This window comes from Oryza brachyantha, chromosome 7 (genome assembly GCF_000231095.2).
Source record: "Oryza brachyantha chromosome 7, ObraRS2, whole genome shotgun sequence".
In the NCBI taxonomy this organism is placed as follows: Eukaryota; Viridiplantae; Streptophyta; class Magnoliopsida; order Poales; family Poaceae; genus Oryza; species Oryza brachyantha.
Genome location: NC_023169.2, coordinates 690,974 through 707,791, shown reverse-complemented (window position 1 = coordinate 707,791; position 16,818 = coordinate 690,974). Strand labels below are relative to the sequence as shown.

At 39.5% G+C, this 16,818-nt stretch overlaps 1 protein-coding gene across 1 annotated transcript; it reads right to left on the bottom strand.

Annotated features, from left to right (window-relative positions):
- Window positions 1-10,655: 10,655 nt before the first annotated feature.
- Window positions 10,656-11,771, bottom strand: LOC102721465. Its single transcript, XM_040525826.1, has one exon. The coding sequence runs from the start codon at window positions 11,769-11,771 to the stop codon at window positions 10,656-10,658; it is 1,116 nt and encodes a 371-aa protein (XP_040381760.1).
- Between the last annotated feature and the right edge of the window lie 5,047 nt (window positions 11,772-16,818).

Sequence of the window (16,818 nt, the reverse complement as noted above, 5' to 3'; positions counted from 1 at the left end):
TAAAGACGTATATATGGAGGAAAAAAAATCAGCGAGATGCATGTGAATACATACTCCGCCTATCCTAAATTACAACTATTTATAGCTACGAATTTAATGTTTAGATTTATAATTCAAAATAACTATGTTTTTAGACAGACGTAATATTATTTGGTATCTGATTGGTCCGAGGGATAATATACATGGTTTATCTATATTTACCTATTACTAGTTAAAATTACAGTGTACCAGTTACATAAAAATTAAGTTATAATTACACTGATTATATTGCAGTTACATATAAAAGAATTTAGAGAGGTTTTGTGTCCAAAGTTGTACATATATGCGGTCTCTAGTAATGGTTATAGGAAGAAATTAATAAATGAGAGCGGTGGTGCTACATACTACTAGTAGCTACTACGGCCTGCAAGCTTTACAAAGGAAACGTGAACATTAATATCATGACTCTATATGCCGCCTACTCCCTTCGTACTTAAAAAAAACTAACTTTTCAGTTTTTATGTCTCTATCTGTTTTATTTAAAAAATTTAAAAAATTAGTCACACATAAATTACTATTTATATTTTATCATCTAATAAAAATAAAATATTAATCATAATTTTTTTAATAAGATGAAGAGTTAAATACTGTATCTAAAAACTAAAAAGCTAATTTATACTGGGACGGACGGAGTAGATTGCTATACTATCTAGTTGACTCGTTTCATCCTTTTGAGATCAGCAGATCTCCGAACGTATCACGATTTTCCGTTGGGGCAAGCAAGCAAGAAGCAAGGTCGGTCGTCCGTCGTAGTAGCACCACTGCGCCTAGCGATAGTAGTTGACAAAAATGGTGTCGACACATTCACACTAAGGGGAAAAAAAATACAGTGGGCTGCAATTTGCCATATGGACTATACATGCATGCATGTATATAAATGTGTATAATACATGAGAAGTCGTATTGTAATACACAGAAAGGCACAACCAAAGTAGGCCAGTTCGTTCAGGTAACCTAGATTTCCTCACGAATTTACCAAATTACTAAACAATATGTTTCTGGTATAAATTTTTTATAAAAGAATTACTTTAAAAAATCATATCGATCTATTTAAGTTTGTTTGCTAATAGTTATTTATGATATAGGAATTCACCATCTTTTTTCGCATGAGTTACTATACCTTAAACTACCGAAGAACGGCCATAGTAAACAAAAGGAGACGTATTCTTTTAACCCTCAACGGATGTCCCTCGCTTTTCTATGTTATTTCCAAATAGTTATAACCTTTTTGAAAAAACTAACAACCTAGATAAATATGTGATATATTACTCTATAAATATATATATATATATCCAAATTCGATCTCTATAAATTATAATAAAAAGAAATAAATTACGCTATAGTTACTTAATGTACATAGTCATATTTATTTTTTACAACTTTTAAAATAAAAAATAATCTTTTATATTTGTGTAGTGATATATTACCCATTAATTTATCTTGTTAAATTTTAAATTTTATAACTACATATAGATAGTAACCAGATATCCTCTCGAGAGTTTTGAAAGAGTTCACCCAAAAAAAAGGAGAGCCAAATTGGAGGCCAGCCGTACATCATTCCATCAATGTGTCGCAGTAGTACATGGTTTTGCAGAAAATCGTTGGCGTCGAAGCTATAGCTATATATACCTAGCAAAAAAGACGAGCTGAAAGCACCATAGCCCTTGCGTAATTCGTTCTACCTATCTCCTATATATCTGTCGATCAACCGATGTGTGGCTTTGTGCGGTTTGTTTCCTCGGGAGAAGTAGTTGTAGCACAAACAGTCTAGCGAGGCGACCGATATATACTCACTCCTTTTTATTTTATTACGAAGCCATAGACTGATTGGTCTTTGTACCATTTATTTTATTTTTAAAATATCATTATTAATATTTGATTTATTACTAAACATATTTTAAGCATGACCTAGTAATATTGCATATTTACAAAAAAAATTTTAAAAAAACAACGATCATACATAAACACAACAGTTATATGCGATAAATAAAAAAACGGAGGAAGTATATGCCGTTGATGACGAAATACGGAGTCTGATAGAGGCTGCTATCAAACTATTAATCAGAATTAATGTTTATACAAATATACATAGTTAATTAATTATATATTGTTTTTTAGATGTAAATGCATATATACAATATATATATGTTTTTTTTGGAAAAAATAGAACAACAAGCTATAGTCAACCTATACTAATTAAATTATAGGCGCCTATGCATCAAAATACTATAGAACAAAGCTACTAAGATTATCATAAACACAACAGTAATGCTATAGTGTTGAACACATAATCATACCGATTATATGTCAGAAGATAAAAACAACTGGTTAATAACTAATATTAAAATTTTTAGGTTTTTTGAAAGATAGATGTGCAACTGTGCATACATGTATACATTATGTGTGTTAGTGTGTATATATCCTACCAAAGCACACATGAAAGTACACCTATTCGACCGTGGTCATATAATTATGTATTCAGTGACGAATCTAGAAACCAAACGAGAAAGAACTGGGTAAATTCTTTGGTTCTCTTTATCTTCTTCCTCCTCTAGAAAGAGCTGTGTACATTCTTTGTTTATCTTAATCTTCTTCCATATTCTTCACGGGGATCCACGCGTAGGAGATGGGTTGGGTGCTAAAGCCCCCAATCAGACGAGATGGATGGCGGAGACACGGACGCGCACGTGGCTCTGTGTGTTTGGGCCGTAAGACGCAGGATCACGTGGCTGCCCCCGTGGACCAAGCCTCCACGCTGGCAACAGCACACTACATTAATTCAATGCTGGCTTTGTATTCTTCCCCATAAAAGTTTCAGTGCATGCGAATATACATTGTGTGTGGCTACATGCATTCAGCTGCTAGGTCTCTGCTGCCGTTTGTTCAAGGTGCATTGCACTCGGCCATGCACGTACTTAATCACGATATATAGTTTGGTTCACTGTGACCTACCACTACTACTCCTGCTCATCTGCCACGTATTGCAGCATCCATGCAGATGCAGTTGCACTAGCTCTTCTCAAAACAAGGTGCATGCATACATGCTGGACTGGCCTAATCATTAATCTGGTCAGGGAAAACCATGTCCCCTCTTGTATACTTAACCTACCTAGCTAATAACACGTACAGTGTGTACGTAGTTAGGTCGAGGATACAAAAATGAAGGACATGGCAGAGGATCCAAAAATGAAGGACATCGATACAAATGTACAATGCTACGTGCTATATATGCTAGCAAATCCATGAGAGTCCTACATATGACCGTGCCTTTGTTTATATACGTTTGGTAGTGCATTGCAGCACACAGTAGATGCATGTACATTATTGTTTTATATAAATCGGCATGCATTAGTAAATTAACCAACCACCACCCAACGACTTCATCGATCCCACTTTCTTTTTTTTCGAACGCGCAAAAGAATTGCACATCAATAAATTAAAATAAAAAAATTCTGATACACGACGCATACGACCAGACTGGTCTCGACCAGAGACCCCCGAGGAAAACAACGCAGGAGAGAGAGCCCAGACGCTACAAGCTAAACTCCCAAAAGAACGCCCAAGAAAGAGAAATACACTTGTTACGGTACGCTAAACTTCTAACAATGCGCCAAAGGGTGCTACCCAGCGGACCAGTATCGCGATTAGGATTATTAGCATAACATAACGTGCATGACAAGACGACCCTGATCGATGTACAGTAGAATCATCATCCCGAATACTATTAAAAACTGAAACAAAAAAGGGTGCAGCTAGCTGGAGATCGATCGATAGGCAATCGAGGAATGAAAAACATGTGCCAAATAATAATTTGTTAAGCTAGCCCTCTGCATGCTGACCACTGTAGCACGCAGCACACGCGCTGCAGGCAGGACCACTGCTCTTCTGCCGGCCACCAATAATGCCAACACCCTATACTACCATACAAATGCATACAATATATATATGTGTGGAATGAGCAATATATATATATATATATAGGAAAAAAAGAAATTGTAAAATAAAAAAAAGGCACACATAATAACACCAAAATCGCATCAGATCGAGGGGTGCATGAGTACGTGATCGATCAATAATTTTGCAGGTGTAGCCAGCAGTGTTGGCCGTGGTGACGAACGGACACGTCGACCGGGTAGCACGCAGAGCCCGCGAGGTACGTGGCGGCATGCATGCAATGCGCGCCAAATGCAGATTCCCCGGTGGGGCTGGGGGTGGGGCCCACCTGCAGTAGGGTGTGGGGGGGACGCGTCTCGACGACCCTGTTGGGCCACGTCGTCGGTGGGCCCGGTGCGGTCACGTCCCGGGAGCGTGGGACTCGAAGCCAGGGTGGCGCGCAGTGCATGGCGCCAAATAATTGTTCTTTTTAAAAAGGCTCCAAATTAGTAGTAGGAGGAATTATTAATTATTTGGTGCCAAATAATTATTGTGTGGGTTGGGTTGGGTCGGATTGATGCGTCCAAAGGACATGCGTGCATATACACCTATTTGCAAACTTACGTAGACAGGAAATGGAAAGGACAAAGATCTATATATATACTCTAGATCTGCGCGCTAAGGCCAAAATGACAACAAAAACAAATATTTTATGATGTTTATAGTTATTCAATGATATAAACAATAAAATTAAAAATACACTTTATAGGAATATGAGATGATAATTAATTTATGTATAAAGCTTTTTAAGAATAATGAAATGTTTAGCAGTTGAGAAGCAAGTAAAAAAATGATAAAAATGGGAAAGGATTGCAGCTAACTGGCAATCTGGCATGTTGAATTGTTGCAGTAATATTAGGTCGTATATATATATATATATATATGTTGTATACCCGGCCAGTATGTATATAGCATAATAAATATATAAGTCGTAATGTGGATAGTTAACTGTGACACCAACCGACCGATCGGTACGTAGGCCCTGATCGACGTTTGTAACCCAACAAATCATGCGTGCATTGCCCTCCTTCTGACAAGCTAGCATTGTGGCTACGTGGCTGCCTGCCTGACCATTCAAGCTACTGCTTTGCGCATGTACCTCTGTCGTATTTACCAGCAACAGCAAGATCCTGTCGATTCGGTTCAGGGAAATCTCCGATCGACGTACCGTACGTAAACCATCCATGACAGCATGCTTATATATGCTAATTACGATTGCGTCGTTTTAATTTGTTTTTGTGAGGAGAGATGCCCATGTTATGAACATCCATATGTTATATATTCAGGAGTGAGTGTGAGAATCTGTATTAATTAATTCCTGATTAGTAGGAGTATATATATTGGTTAGGGTTTAGCTTCCCGATCGAATCCAACATTATGGTGTAGTAAGTACGTATCGTACGCGCGTGGATATATATGGAAAGAACAAACAAAGCAATCGAGCTTAATTACATGCACCCCCTATCTTTTCCGTTATGCCAATATTTATTTGGAAAGAAAAATTCAACCTTAAAGTTGAATTTTATTGCGGGATTTTTGACTAAAGTTCATTTTTCATCGTTAGCTTTTATATCGATAAGAATATACATATTAAAATTCTATTTATAAATTATTTTTCTTTTACAAACATATCGTTTGATTTTTTTTCAAACAATCACCCCCTTAACCATTCAATCGTTCATCATCGATTTCTTTAGTACTATACATGGTACATAGAAGGTTAGTACTAATTAATCGGCATGCTGTTTCTTTAACCTTTATGCATGATACGGGGCTATCCCAGTCGATCACTAATGGTTAGTGCCAACAACATCCATCAGCTGGTAGCTGCTCATAGTACTACTAGCTAGTTCTTAGCAATGGTTGGTTGGTTTCATCAGACAAAAGTGATGAGCAACAAAATTAAAGTCGATCGATCGATGAGCCGGTAGAACTAATCATCCAGCAAAAGACAAAGCAAAGTCTCTCACCAGAAGATAGGAGGAGCAGTATCAAACAGCAGCAGCAGCTCGATCTAACCCTAATCATGCGCTCCTCCACTTCTGCTTAATTAATCTGGTGGATTTGGCGGCATCGAAGAGTCCACCGGAGGAAAAGGAGAGGAGGGAGAAGGGCCTGGTCTGGCCCATGGGCCCTAAAGGAGGGGCCGCCGGGTCGTGTCGTGCACCAGGTGCAGTGCAACTTGCAACTCGGCAGCTAGTAGGGAGGGCAACAGGGCTGCACCCGTCGGGTTTCGTCACCCCGTCCTCGTCCCCATAGAAAGGAAAAATCTTCATCCCCATCCCCATCCCCGCAAATGGTGGAGGATTTCTCCCCGTTCCCATTCCCAGGCAGGTACGGGTAACCCGATGGGTGCCCATACCCGACAACCAACCACCTTTGGTGAAGCGGCGGCGATAGCAACAATCTTCGTGGCGACGGCGCAGCGAGCAGCGCGGTGGTGTGCGACCTAGAGCGACGGGCGACGAGTGGCCCGGTGACGCAGCGAGCTATGCGGCAGCGCGACGAGCTAGGGCTAGGGCCGTAGGGCAGGCGACACAGCTAGCTGAGCAGCAGCACGGCGAGCTAGGGCTAGGGCGGCGGCATGGCGAGCTTGGCTAAGGGCGACGGCGCGGCGACCGGCTGCCCCCGCCGGTGGCGCAGCCGACAGCTGGTGCCCTGGTGGGCTCGCTCCTCCGTGCTCTGGCCGTCTGATTGTGGAAGAGAAGGAGAACAACAGAGAAAAAGAGAACGAGAGAGAAAACGAGAGAATGACGGCGGCGCGACGCTGTGTGCGTGAGACCGTGAGTGCGTCCCCAACCCCCATCTCATGACTGCGTCTGCATATTGATGGGCTAGGGTTTCTATGTGGGCCTAATGGGCTGTTTTTATTGGGCTACATACTGAATTATGTATATATTCATAAATTATACGGGTACCCACGGGTACACGAGGACGGGGAGTCGGAGAACGTACCTGTCCCCGCCTTACCCGACGGGGGCAATTTTTAGCCAATATTAACCCCCTAGGTATCGATTACACCCTATTTTTATAGCTAATAGAGTTTTTCCCCTTCGGGGATCGGGGTTCGGGGCCCATTGCCATCCCTAGCAGCTAGCGAGTATAGCTCCGTCAAAAAAAAACTTTATTCTTTTATTTTGCGTGTTCTTTGAACATATGTATTATTTTAAAAAAATACACGTAAAATATTATTAATGGTTTATCATATAATAATAAAAAATATTGATTGTAAAAAAGTTTAAATAAAATAATCAAACATTATATTAAAAGTTGAAAAATAAATTTATTTTTGGAGGGGAAGTAACTAGCTAGATTAGCTGCTGTGGTGTGCATCGGGCGGCGGGCAGCAGCAGCACCAGCCTGGAAACCACACGCGCAGAATACGCAATGCAGGTAGGTATAGATAGATAGATGCTCGTCTACGCTCTACGTGCAGGTCCTACTACTGCCTAAAAGTATATATACTCGTAGTCGTAGATCTACTTTATTGGTGAGGGGAATACCACGTGTGGTATTTTCTTGCCCGTGTGGTTTCTTTTAATTGCCACATGCTGCAAAACGACAACCGAAGCTACCAGAAGTATATCTGTGGGCTGTGCCATTGCGGATTTGTAGCATGTGCAAATGTTTGACAGCTGTTTAATATTGGTTACTGCTAAAATGTTTGACTCTAGTTTAGTTCAAAATTGAACTAGCTAACAAAAAAAAAGGAGTAGTAAAAGAAAAAGAGTATAGTATTTTTTATAAATTTTCTAGATGTTTGACGCCGTTAATTTGACTATTTGTCTTATTTAAATTTTTTTTGTCAAATATGTAAAGTTATATATATATATATAAAAGTATATTTAACAATAAAATAAATGATAATAAAAAATTAATAATTATATAAATTTTCTGAATAAGACGAATGATCAAACTTATAAAAAAAAGTCAATAACATTAAATATTTAGGAACGGAGGAAGTAGAAATGAGTGATGATAAGAGAGTAGATGGAAATACAATAGGAATAGTCTTGAATGAAAAATGATGGGTGTGATGAGTAGTACTCCGAAATATTAGTAAAATGCTTATGTTTTAGTATATAATATTTAAATTATGGGGATTATTATATTTTGAAATGGAGAGAATAATACAGATCATCCTTAATTAACTACTCTCCGCGCTTTTTTTAATGTATTTTGGATAAAGATTTGAGCTCCACATTTGTGTAATAAACTTCACTACACTCGCGAGTCGCAAAATTAAGTACCCTCATAAGAATTTCAGCCTTTTGAGCCTTTTATGTTCTAGTGCGTGGGACGTGAAGGCCCAATAGGCCGATAAGATCATATACGGGCCAAGGCCCAAAAGGCCCACCTATATTGGTGCACACTCCCAAGTCCCAACGACTCACTCTCTGGACGGAATGGGATTGGACGAATCCCATCTGCATTCCGGCCGCGCCACCGCCGGAGTTGATGGCTTGATGAACGACCTCGTCGCCGAGATCCTCCTCCGCATATGTCCAGACGAGCCGGCATGCCTCGTCCGCGCATCCTCGGACCCGGATATAATGATATTTTCCCGTGACATTTTCGATGAAGTGTGGGACATTAGTGACTCAATGTTACCGAGAATGTTACATGGCAATATCACCGAATTTGCGTCAGTTCAAGCCTCAAAATGATTCTGACTACATCAAGTTCAACACGACTGACAATGGCTCGTATCGTGTTTCCTGTTGTAAGCCAAAATTTAAATTTTATAACTTAATTTGTACTTGACTTTATGGTTTTTTATTATGATTTATTTTATACATTTCGCTTTTGAGTCGCTATGAATACGTATATAAAAATTTTACATGTAAATTATTTTTCGTTTGCAAAATCGTGTTTTCATCTTTTTCTTAAAAAGTGAAACAATGGGAGCTAGTGTCAAATGTGTCACTAGCATGACCAAAAGGGTGATCTTTTGGCCGTATATTTATAAATAAAAAATAATTTGTCAAGAAAAGTTTTATATATGTGACGACTTTAAACCTCTCCAATAACTCTATATTTAAAATTAAAAATTCAAATTTGATGAAAAATAAGGCTAAAAGATGCCGACAAGTACTTTACATCTTATACTCAAAAGATTCCTGAACAAGCTGAGAGTTCCTATCACATTTTATGTTCTTGTTAATGTTAATGTTGGTAACTGAGGCCAGTTTTCTAAAACTTTTCCCAAAAATATCACGTCGAATCTCTAGACATCTAAATAAAACATTAAATATAGATAAACATTAAAACTAATTACATAGTTATAGGAAAATCGTGACACGGATTTTTTGAGTCTAATTAGCACGTGATTAGTCATAAGTGCTAATGACAGATTAATTTGACTCGATCAAAGATTCGTCTCGCAGTTTTCAGAAGAAATTTGAAATACGTTTTATAATTAGATTATGTTTAACGTTTTAAATATGTGACCGTACGTGTCGATCCGACGCATCTCCCAAAAAAATTTTGAACAAGGGACTTATTTTTAGTCCCTTGTCCCATCGAATATTTAGACGCTTATTATAAATATTAAACGTAGATTATTAATAAAACACATCCATAATCTTGGACTAATTCGCGAGACGAATCTATTGAGCCTAATTAATCAATGATTAGCCTATGTGATTCTACAGTAAACATGCTCTAATTATGAATTAATTAGGCTTAAAAAATTTATCTCGTGAATTACCACTCATTTATGAAATTAGTTTTTTTATTAGTCTATTTAATACTTTAAATTAGTATTGAGACATTCGATGTGACACATGTCTAAACAACTACTAAAATCCAATGTGACATGTCTAAACACCTCCTGAAATTGTGCCTGAAACTACGTTGTGGACAAACCAGATACCTATCAAACAGTGTTTTCATGTCACTATCTGACAGATACTACTGACCTTTTATTTTTGTCTGACAATACGAAACAGACTCCCTGAATATAGAATCACGATCATTTCAAAGAGAGACAATTGATGAATGTACTCCGCTCCTTCTTGTAGAACGTAAGCATTTGTAGTATTCAAATTTTATAGCATAATTTCTCTAGTAAAATATTTATTATTTAGAATAAGATTTAGTTAAATTTCTAAAAATCTAACTATTTTTTTTCTAAAGTAAATTTATAAAATTAAATAAGATTATGATATTATAATAATAATTTGAAGGAAAATCTATGTCTATCGTTTGTTTTGTATTTGAACTAAACATTTATGAAATAATTAATGGTCGAAATTTAAAAAGTTTAACTTGTCTTAAATGATAAATATTTTTGACCAGATGCAGTAATATAAGTATTCTGCGTTAATTCATATGATTCAGATCATTCAACGATTCCAATGAATTTTAGACATATGTCGGACTATTTGTTTGGTTAAAACTTCTTTGTGTAAATATATAAAAATAAACATAAGTTATGCTTAAAGTATTTTAATGACAAATCAAACCAGAACAAAATTAGTGATAATTACATTAAATTTTAATAAGACATAGTTAAACTTGCTTTGAAAGTTGTCCACTGCCCCATTTCTCAATATCAGACTTTATATAGATTTATAGATGCTAATATATACATACATACACACCTATATTTATATAATATACATTGATAAAATATATTAAAACATAGATAAATAGTTTTTTAATATAAAACAGATTGAGAATTAAATTACTCGTAAGAGTGGTACAGTAGCTGGACAGTAGAAGCTGAGGTAGGGAAAGAAATTGGAAAGATTCCCACTTCCGCAGAGCTTGGTGACCCGCAGTGAGTTGAGCTCGATTCCGTAGTCGCCATCATCGGTGTGGAGGAAGACGACGTCAGTGTCCTCGGCGAAGCCAATCAGCTGCGGCGGGAGCGGGACAAGCAAGGGGAGCACGGTGTCCTGCAGCTCGATAACTCCGCGCTTCACCCATCCGCCGCCTGCCGCCGCGACGCCCTCGTCGTCGTCGTCGTCCCTGGACCACAGGTGGAGGGTGGAGCCGACGCCGGAGCCGACCAGCCCCAGCGCGCCATCCTCCGCCGTCGTGAGGAGGACGTTGCCGTTTTCGTGCGCCGGCGGCGGGGGGATCACCGACAGGCCCGGTGCGCCCACGTCGTAGCGCAGGATGCTGTTGCCGGAGCCGCCGAGGAAGTAGACGGCGTCTCCGACGAGGACGCTGGGCTTGCTGTCGATGTACTCCTCGAAGTGAACTGTGCAGGGTGCGCTCGTCGTCCACTCTCCGGTCTCCGACGAGAACGCGCATGCCCACGCGATCTCCTTCCTGTCGTCGGTGCCTACGAACACCACGACGAAGGGGCCTCCGTGGCAGTCGCCGTGGTCGCAGCCGGCGACGGCGCACAGCACCGCGGCGGTGGAGTACGTGTACGTTATGCAGGGCTCGTGCAGCCGCCATGTGTCGCCCGTCATGGGGTCCCAGACGGTGAGCTCGACGGCGTTGGAGAAGAAGAGGGCGCGGCCGTGGCGGCAGTCGACGGGCCACCAGTTGCAGTGGTGGGGATCGGCAGGGCGGAACGCGGTGGTGGGGACGAACCGACGGAACCGTGCTATGCAGGGATGGCTGCCGTCGTGGTCGGGGAGGTGGTGGCGGATGAAGCCCAGCATCGGAGGCCGTCGGTGGAACGCGCGGTAGCGGCGGAGGAAGCCACGGTCGGTGAGGAGGTGGTACCATTGCTTGCAGACGACGGAGGCGCGCACGGCGAGCGAGGGATCGTCCGGCGGGAGGCGGAGAAGGATCTCGGCGACGAGCTCGTCCATCAGCTCCGGCGGCGCCGCCGCCATATATATATACTACGCTGCTATCTCCCAAATGTAATCATGTCTAGTATCTCTCCATTTTAGTTCATAAGATGTTTTAGTATTTTAGATTTATATATAAATCGATATATAATTTATATATGTATATCTAGATTATTAGTATTTATATAAATATAGGGAAATCTAAAACATGTTATAACCTGAAACAGACGTAATAAGCATTAGTGTTGAGAAAAAAGTTATGATATTTATCCTTAAATTGAGGATTAGATAAGTGTGATAAGGTATGTGCGTATAAAATTTTAAATGAGGAGTAATTAATAAGAAAACTAATACTGTAAATAGTTTTAGAATTGCTTATGTTTTGACAGGCCAACTAGAGGATGAGATTTCATCCAGACAGAACAAGGTATGAATCAAATGATATTAATTGTTACTGAATGATACTAATTGATATTATCTAATGATATCAGTTAGCATTATCTAATATCATCGTATTTTTTGATAGACAGACATGGATTAAGCGGATAGGTATGTTCAAACTTGTTCAGGTGAGGTGGAGAGACTCATGTCTAGAAGGAACTTGACTAGATTGGTCCCACTTTAACTCATCCATCCTTGGACGAAATCCCCTTAGCTAGTTTTTCTCTTATTTTGGTATACGGTTCATATCTCAAAAACAGCTGGGCTTGTTTGGTTTGGAGCAATTTTTATCCATGAGAATTAAAAAAATAATAAGGAATAGAAATATATGTACACATAAGTATAGGAATTTTCCAAGAGGCTAGAATGGATGTAATTTTTTTCCGTAAGAAAAGAAAATTTCCTTTGGTTTTACTATACATTATTTTAGGGGCTGATTATTTAGCTTTTTCACTGAACGACATATTTACAAATAAAAAATAATTTATGAATAAAACTTTTATATATGTACCCTTAACGATTTAAAAGCTAAGGCTGAAAAATAAACTTCTGTAAAATAACTTCAAATTTAAGGTTAAAATTTTAAATTTTAACTTATAAACATAAGTAGAAACGAAAAGATAGATGTGAAACTAAATGACACTCGTAGAATCCAAATTATTTTTCTCTTCAAAACGAATCAACGAACGCCGGACAGACAAATTGTTGGTACTTGGTAGTAGGTTACAGTTATGGATCATATCATTCAGTCAGTTGGCAATTATTTGGTATGAGCCGACGAATATGGCTTTTGATGTTGACTCTTCTTTAAATATATACCGTTATAATTTGGTTACACCTAGATTTCAGAAAAAAAAAGATATCATTCTCTCAAGCTAGAGGATGATGGATTATCGTCGACATGTTTCCTAAATAGGAGAATGTTTTTAGCAAAAGAGAATGCTTTTCTTAAGACTTTTTAAATCAATGTTTTTAACTTCCAAATTTTAATTTAGTTGTTTATGCCCTCAAATATATTTCACAAACTCAACACTTTACAACTTATTACATGGATTGTTATAAATTTTTGTTTAACAATTCTTCCATTTATATCTGAATTAGCTTGGACTGTCCAACTACTACATATCTATACCCTGTTTCTCAAAAAGCACGGGTACATCCTAAAATAATAACTGAAAATTGAATAACCAAACCCAACCGTATGTACCCATAACGAAGATAGGCGTCCTCATAAAAGGTGAGGATGAGTATGTACCAATGCGATATCAGCGCTGCCGAAAAACTTAAAGGGCAGTACCAAAACTATAATCACTCTGGCTTCGAACATAACAACAGGGTGTTCCATAGGAAGGAAGCCACAACCAGCGGGCTCATAAGCCGCATCCTGGATGAAATCAGGATCTGGTCTGCTAGCGGCGCAAAGAACCTTTCGGCTATAATGTCCAATAATAGATACAACGTAAACGACTATAATTATCCCCTGCGGTACCAAAGCTGCCAATTGTAGCTCCCCCCTGCTAGTTCATTGCTATTTAACACCCTTGTAAATTTATTTGCTCCCCTTCTTAATATATTGACATTTGGGGCTTAAAAAAAGATGAGATGACATGGATGAAGACGCCACCTCCTCGTGCCGGCGCGCCCTGCTCCAGCGCTTGCTTTGGCCTGAGAGGAAGAAAAGGATAGAGAAAGAAAGAGAGAAAGAAAGGTAGAGAGGAGAGGAAGAGAAGAGATTGACATATGGGATCCAGCTGTCATAGATCGAAATAGAGGTCGGATGAAAACACTGTTGGAGGAAAAATCGATTTTGAGTGGCCAAATAAAATAAAGAGTAGCCAAATAGATATTTAAAAAATCTCCTTTAAGCTATCTGTTGGAAATGCTCAAAGAAAAAAAAAAAAGGAGCTGTGGCTTTGGTGAGTGCTTATTGCGGCTGCGGCTGCGGCTGCGGCTGCGGCTGGATGCGGCATACAACAGGTGGCGGTGACGGTGGATACGAAGCATCAAGTACCATGCATGGGATTGGGCCTTTCTAATCATTGTGGGCTTCTCTTATTTTTCTGTTTATTGGGTCTTTAATTAGCTGCTAATTCAGCTCCCCATCTTCTCTTTATACTTACGACGCAAAAGTTAATTTGTAAAACTTAATTTGAAGTTGATTTTTTAGTATTTTATTGCAGTTTATTTTTCATCTTATGTTTTTAGTTCGCTATATAAAAGTTTTACCTATAAATTATTTTTTAATTGTTAATAAAATCATTCCCCTTATGCTTGTAAAAAGCAAAAAGATGGGACAATATGTATACAAAATTAGTACTAAGTGTAGAGGGCAGCATCCCAAGAGAATGCCAATACTCAACTTTCTAAAAAACTGTATTGGGTTCATCCAAAAAATTGTTATGCCTAAAAATTGCCCCTAACTTTAAAATGCAACTCAAAATTGAATTACACTATATTGGAAATGTATATGTGTTAACGCTAGATTTTGGCAAATCATCGTTATGGATTGAAACACTGTTAGAGACCGAATCGGACAAGGAGACGCGAATCTGCTGGAGGTAGGAAGATTGACGCGGTGTGGTTGCAGCCGATGGAGTCTAGATCGGACAGGAATTGGAGTCCGATTGGACCTAAGGTTTAGAGACAGATTTGGTCTTAATTATATGTCCGTGTAGGTTAAATAAGCTTTATCATAAATTTCGGTTAAGATTCTTGTATTTAATTAGAGTCCGAAGTTTGCAAGTTAGTTGGTAACGGATTATATCCGGATAGGTTAGTTAATACCCCGGGTTATAAATACAAGTGGCCAGGGTCCTTGTAAATTATCTCTAGATCAATCTAATTTGGCGCATCGTCTCAAAACCTTCAACTTAATTGAGCTTTTGGCGCGGGGTTTGTCAGCTTCACAATGTAAGTTCCTGCTCGTCAAAACCCGTCAATCAACTAGAAAAGGACTGTCTCGGTTAAGTCTGATCTCCTGCCTAGTTGATTGGCAGGCTTGAAAGAGTATATCAAGGCCTAGAGGGGGGTAAATAGGCGATTTAAAAAAAACCTAAAAAGCGGAAGCTGAGACTTTCGGAAGTTTCGGTCAGTGGCTTCGAAACTTCCGGCCTTCGGAAGTTCTGTTGATCTTCGGAACTTCCGACAACACCAGATTTAGAACGAGAAAGGAGTAGATCTAGCCAACCAAACCTCAAATAAGTGAACCACCTCCAAGTTTTCCACAAACAACAACTAGAGTACGCACGGCAACCAAAAACAATGCTTAAAGAACAAGTTAGAGAGATTTCACCACAAGTGTAGACGGGGACGTTTTACCAAAGTTCCAATCCTTAGGGGATTGTACTCTCCGTTGAGGAGCTCAAACTTGAGCCGGGTTCCACAACCCTTTCCTCGGGGTTGCACTCGTGCACTCCCCCTCACTCGAGGTATCTCTTCCCTTTCGGAGGTGAGATCCAACCTTCACAATTTTTTTCCCGGCACACCACAAGAGCTTCGGTGGCTTGAGGAACAACGTCTAGCCGTCTAGGTGTCCTCAATCACCAAGAGTAACAAGCTAGCAAGGAGATCTTGGGATAAATCTAGTGCTCACGAAATTTCTAACGAAGTCAACACCAAGCACTCAAACCAACTCAAAACAACCAACTCTCACACACACAAAATCAAAATCACTTAGATCCGTGGAGAGAAGGAAGTGAGAAAGCAAGGCTCAAGGTGAATCTCAAGAAAAACAAGCCAAGGGCATAGAGATGAACATGTGAAGCAGCAACCCTAGCTTGAGGGGTTGGGGGGTATTTATACCCCCTCTCAATTTCTGCCCGTTGGGGGCAAAAGATTCCTTCTTCGGAACTTCCGGAGGTCTCCTTCGGAACTTCCGGTCAGTTCAAAATAGCAGCCCCCAATACTTAGAAAATTCAAAGTCAACTGCGAAAAGTCAAGTCAATGGAAGTTCCGGTCAACACCATCGGAACTTCCATGAATCTTACAGAACCGATTCTGGCTCCTTCGGAACTTCCGAAGATCTCCTTCGGAACTTCCGTGAAACTTACAGAACCGATTCTGGCTCCTTCGAAACTTCCGAAGGTCTCCTTCAGAACTTCCGTGAAACTTACAGAACCAATTCTGGCTCCTTCGGAACTTCCGTGAAACTTACAGAATCGATTCTGGCTCCTTCGGAACTTCCGACAGTACCTTCGGAACTTCCGTTAATTCCCGCACAACTTCAAAAAGATAACAAAAGATGCACTTCAAAAACATTTCCGAGCACCGGATTCATTCCTAGATTTCATTTGCACACCCCTCTTTATAGTACGGCATTCCTAGTTGACTCAAATTCAAAGTAAATACACACTCGAACACGAATATACCGACTTTACTTCTCTTTTTACGTGGGCGGCGCAACAGCAACTTTTCAAGAGGACTATTTATACCTTCACATTCTCACACACGTCATTAGTCCTCATCATTTAATTATCATTAATCACCAAAACAAATTAGGGGCCTAGATGCACTTTCAAGGCTAAGTTCTATTATTGCTTTAGTATGTTTTGGCTTGAAGTAGTATTAGTTCTCGATCAAGTCCTCGCGAGTTCTTCGGTTCAATCTGGTAAACGTGGTTCTGGTTAGCCTGATCTTATATCGTACTAGA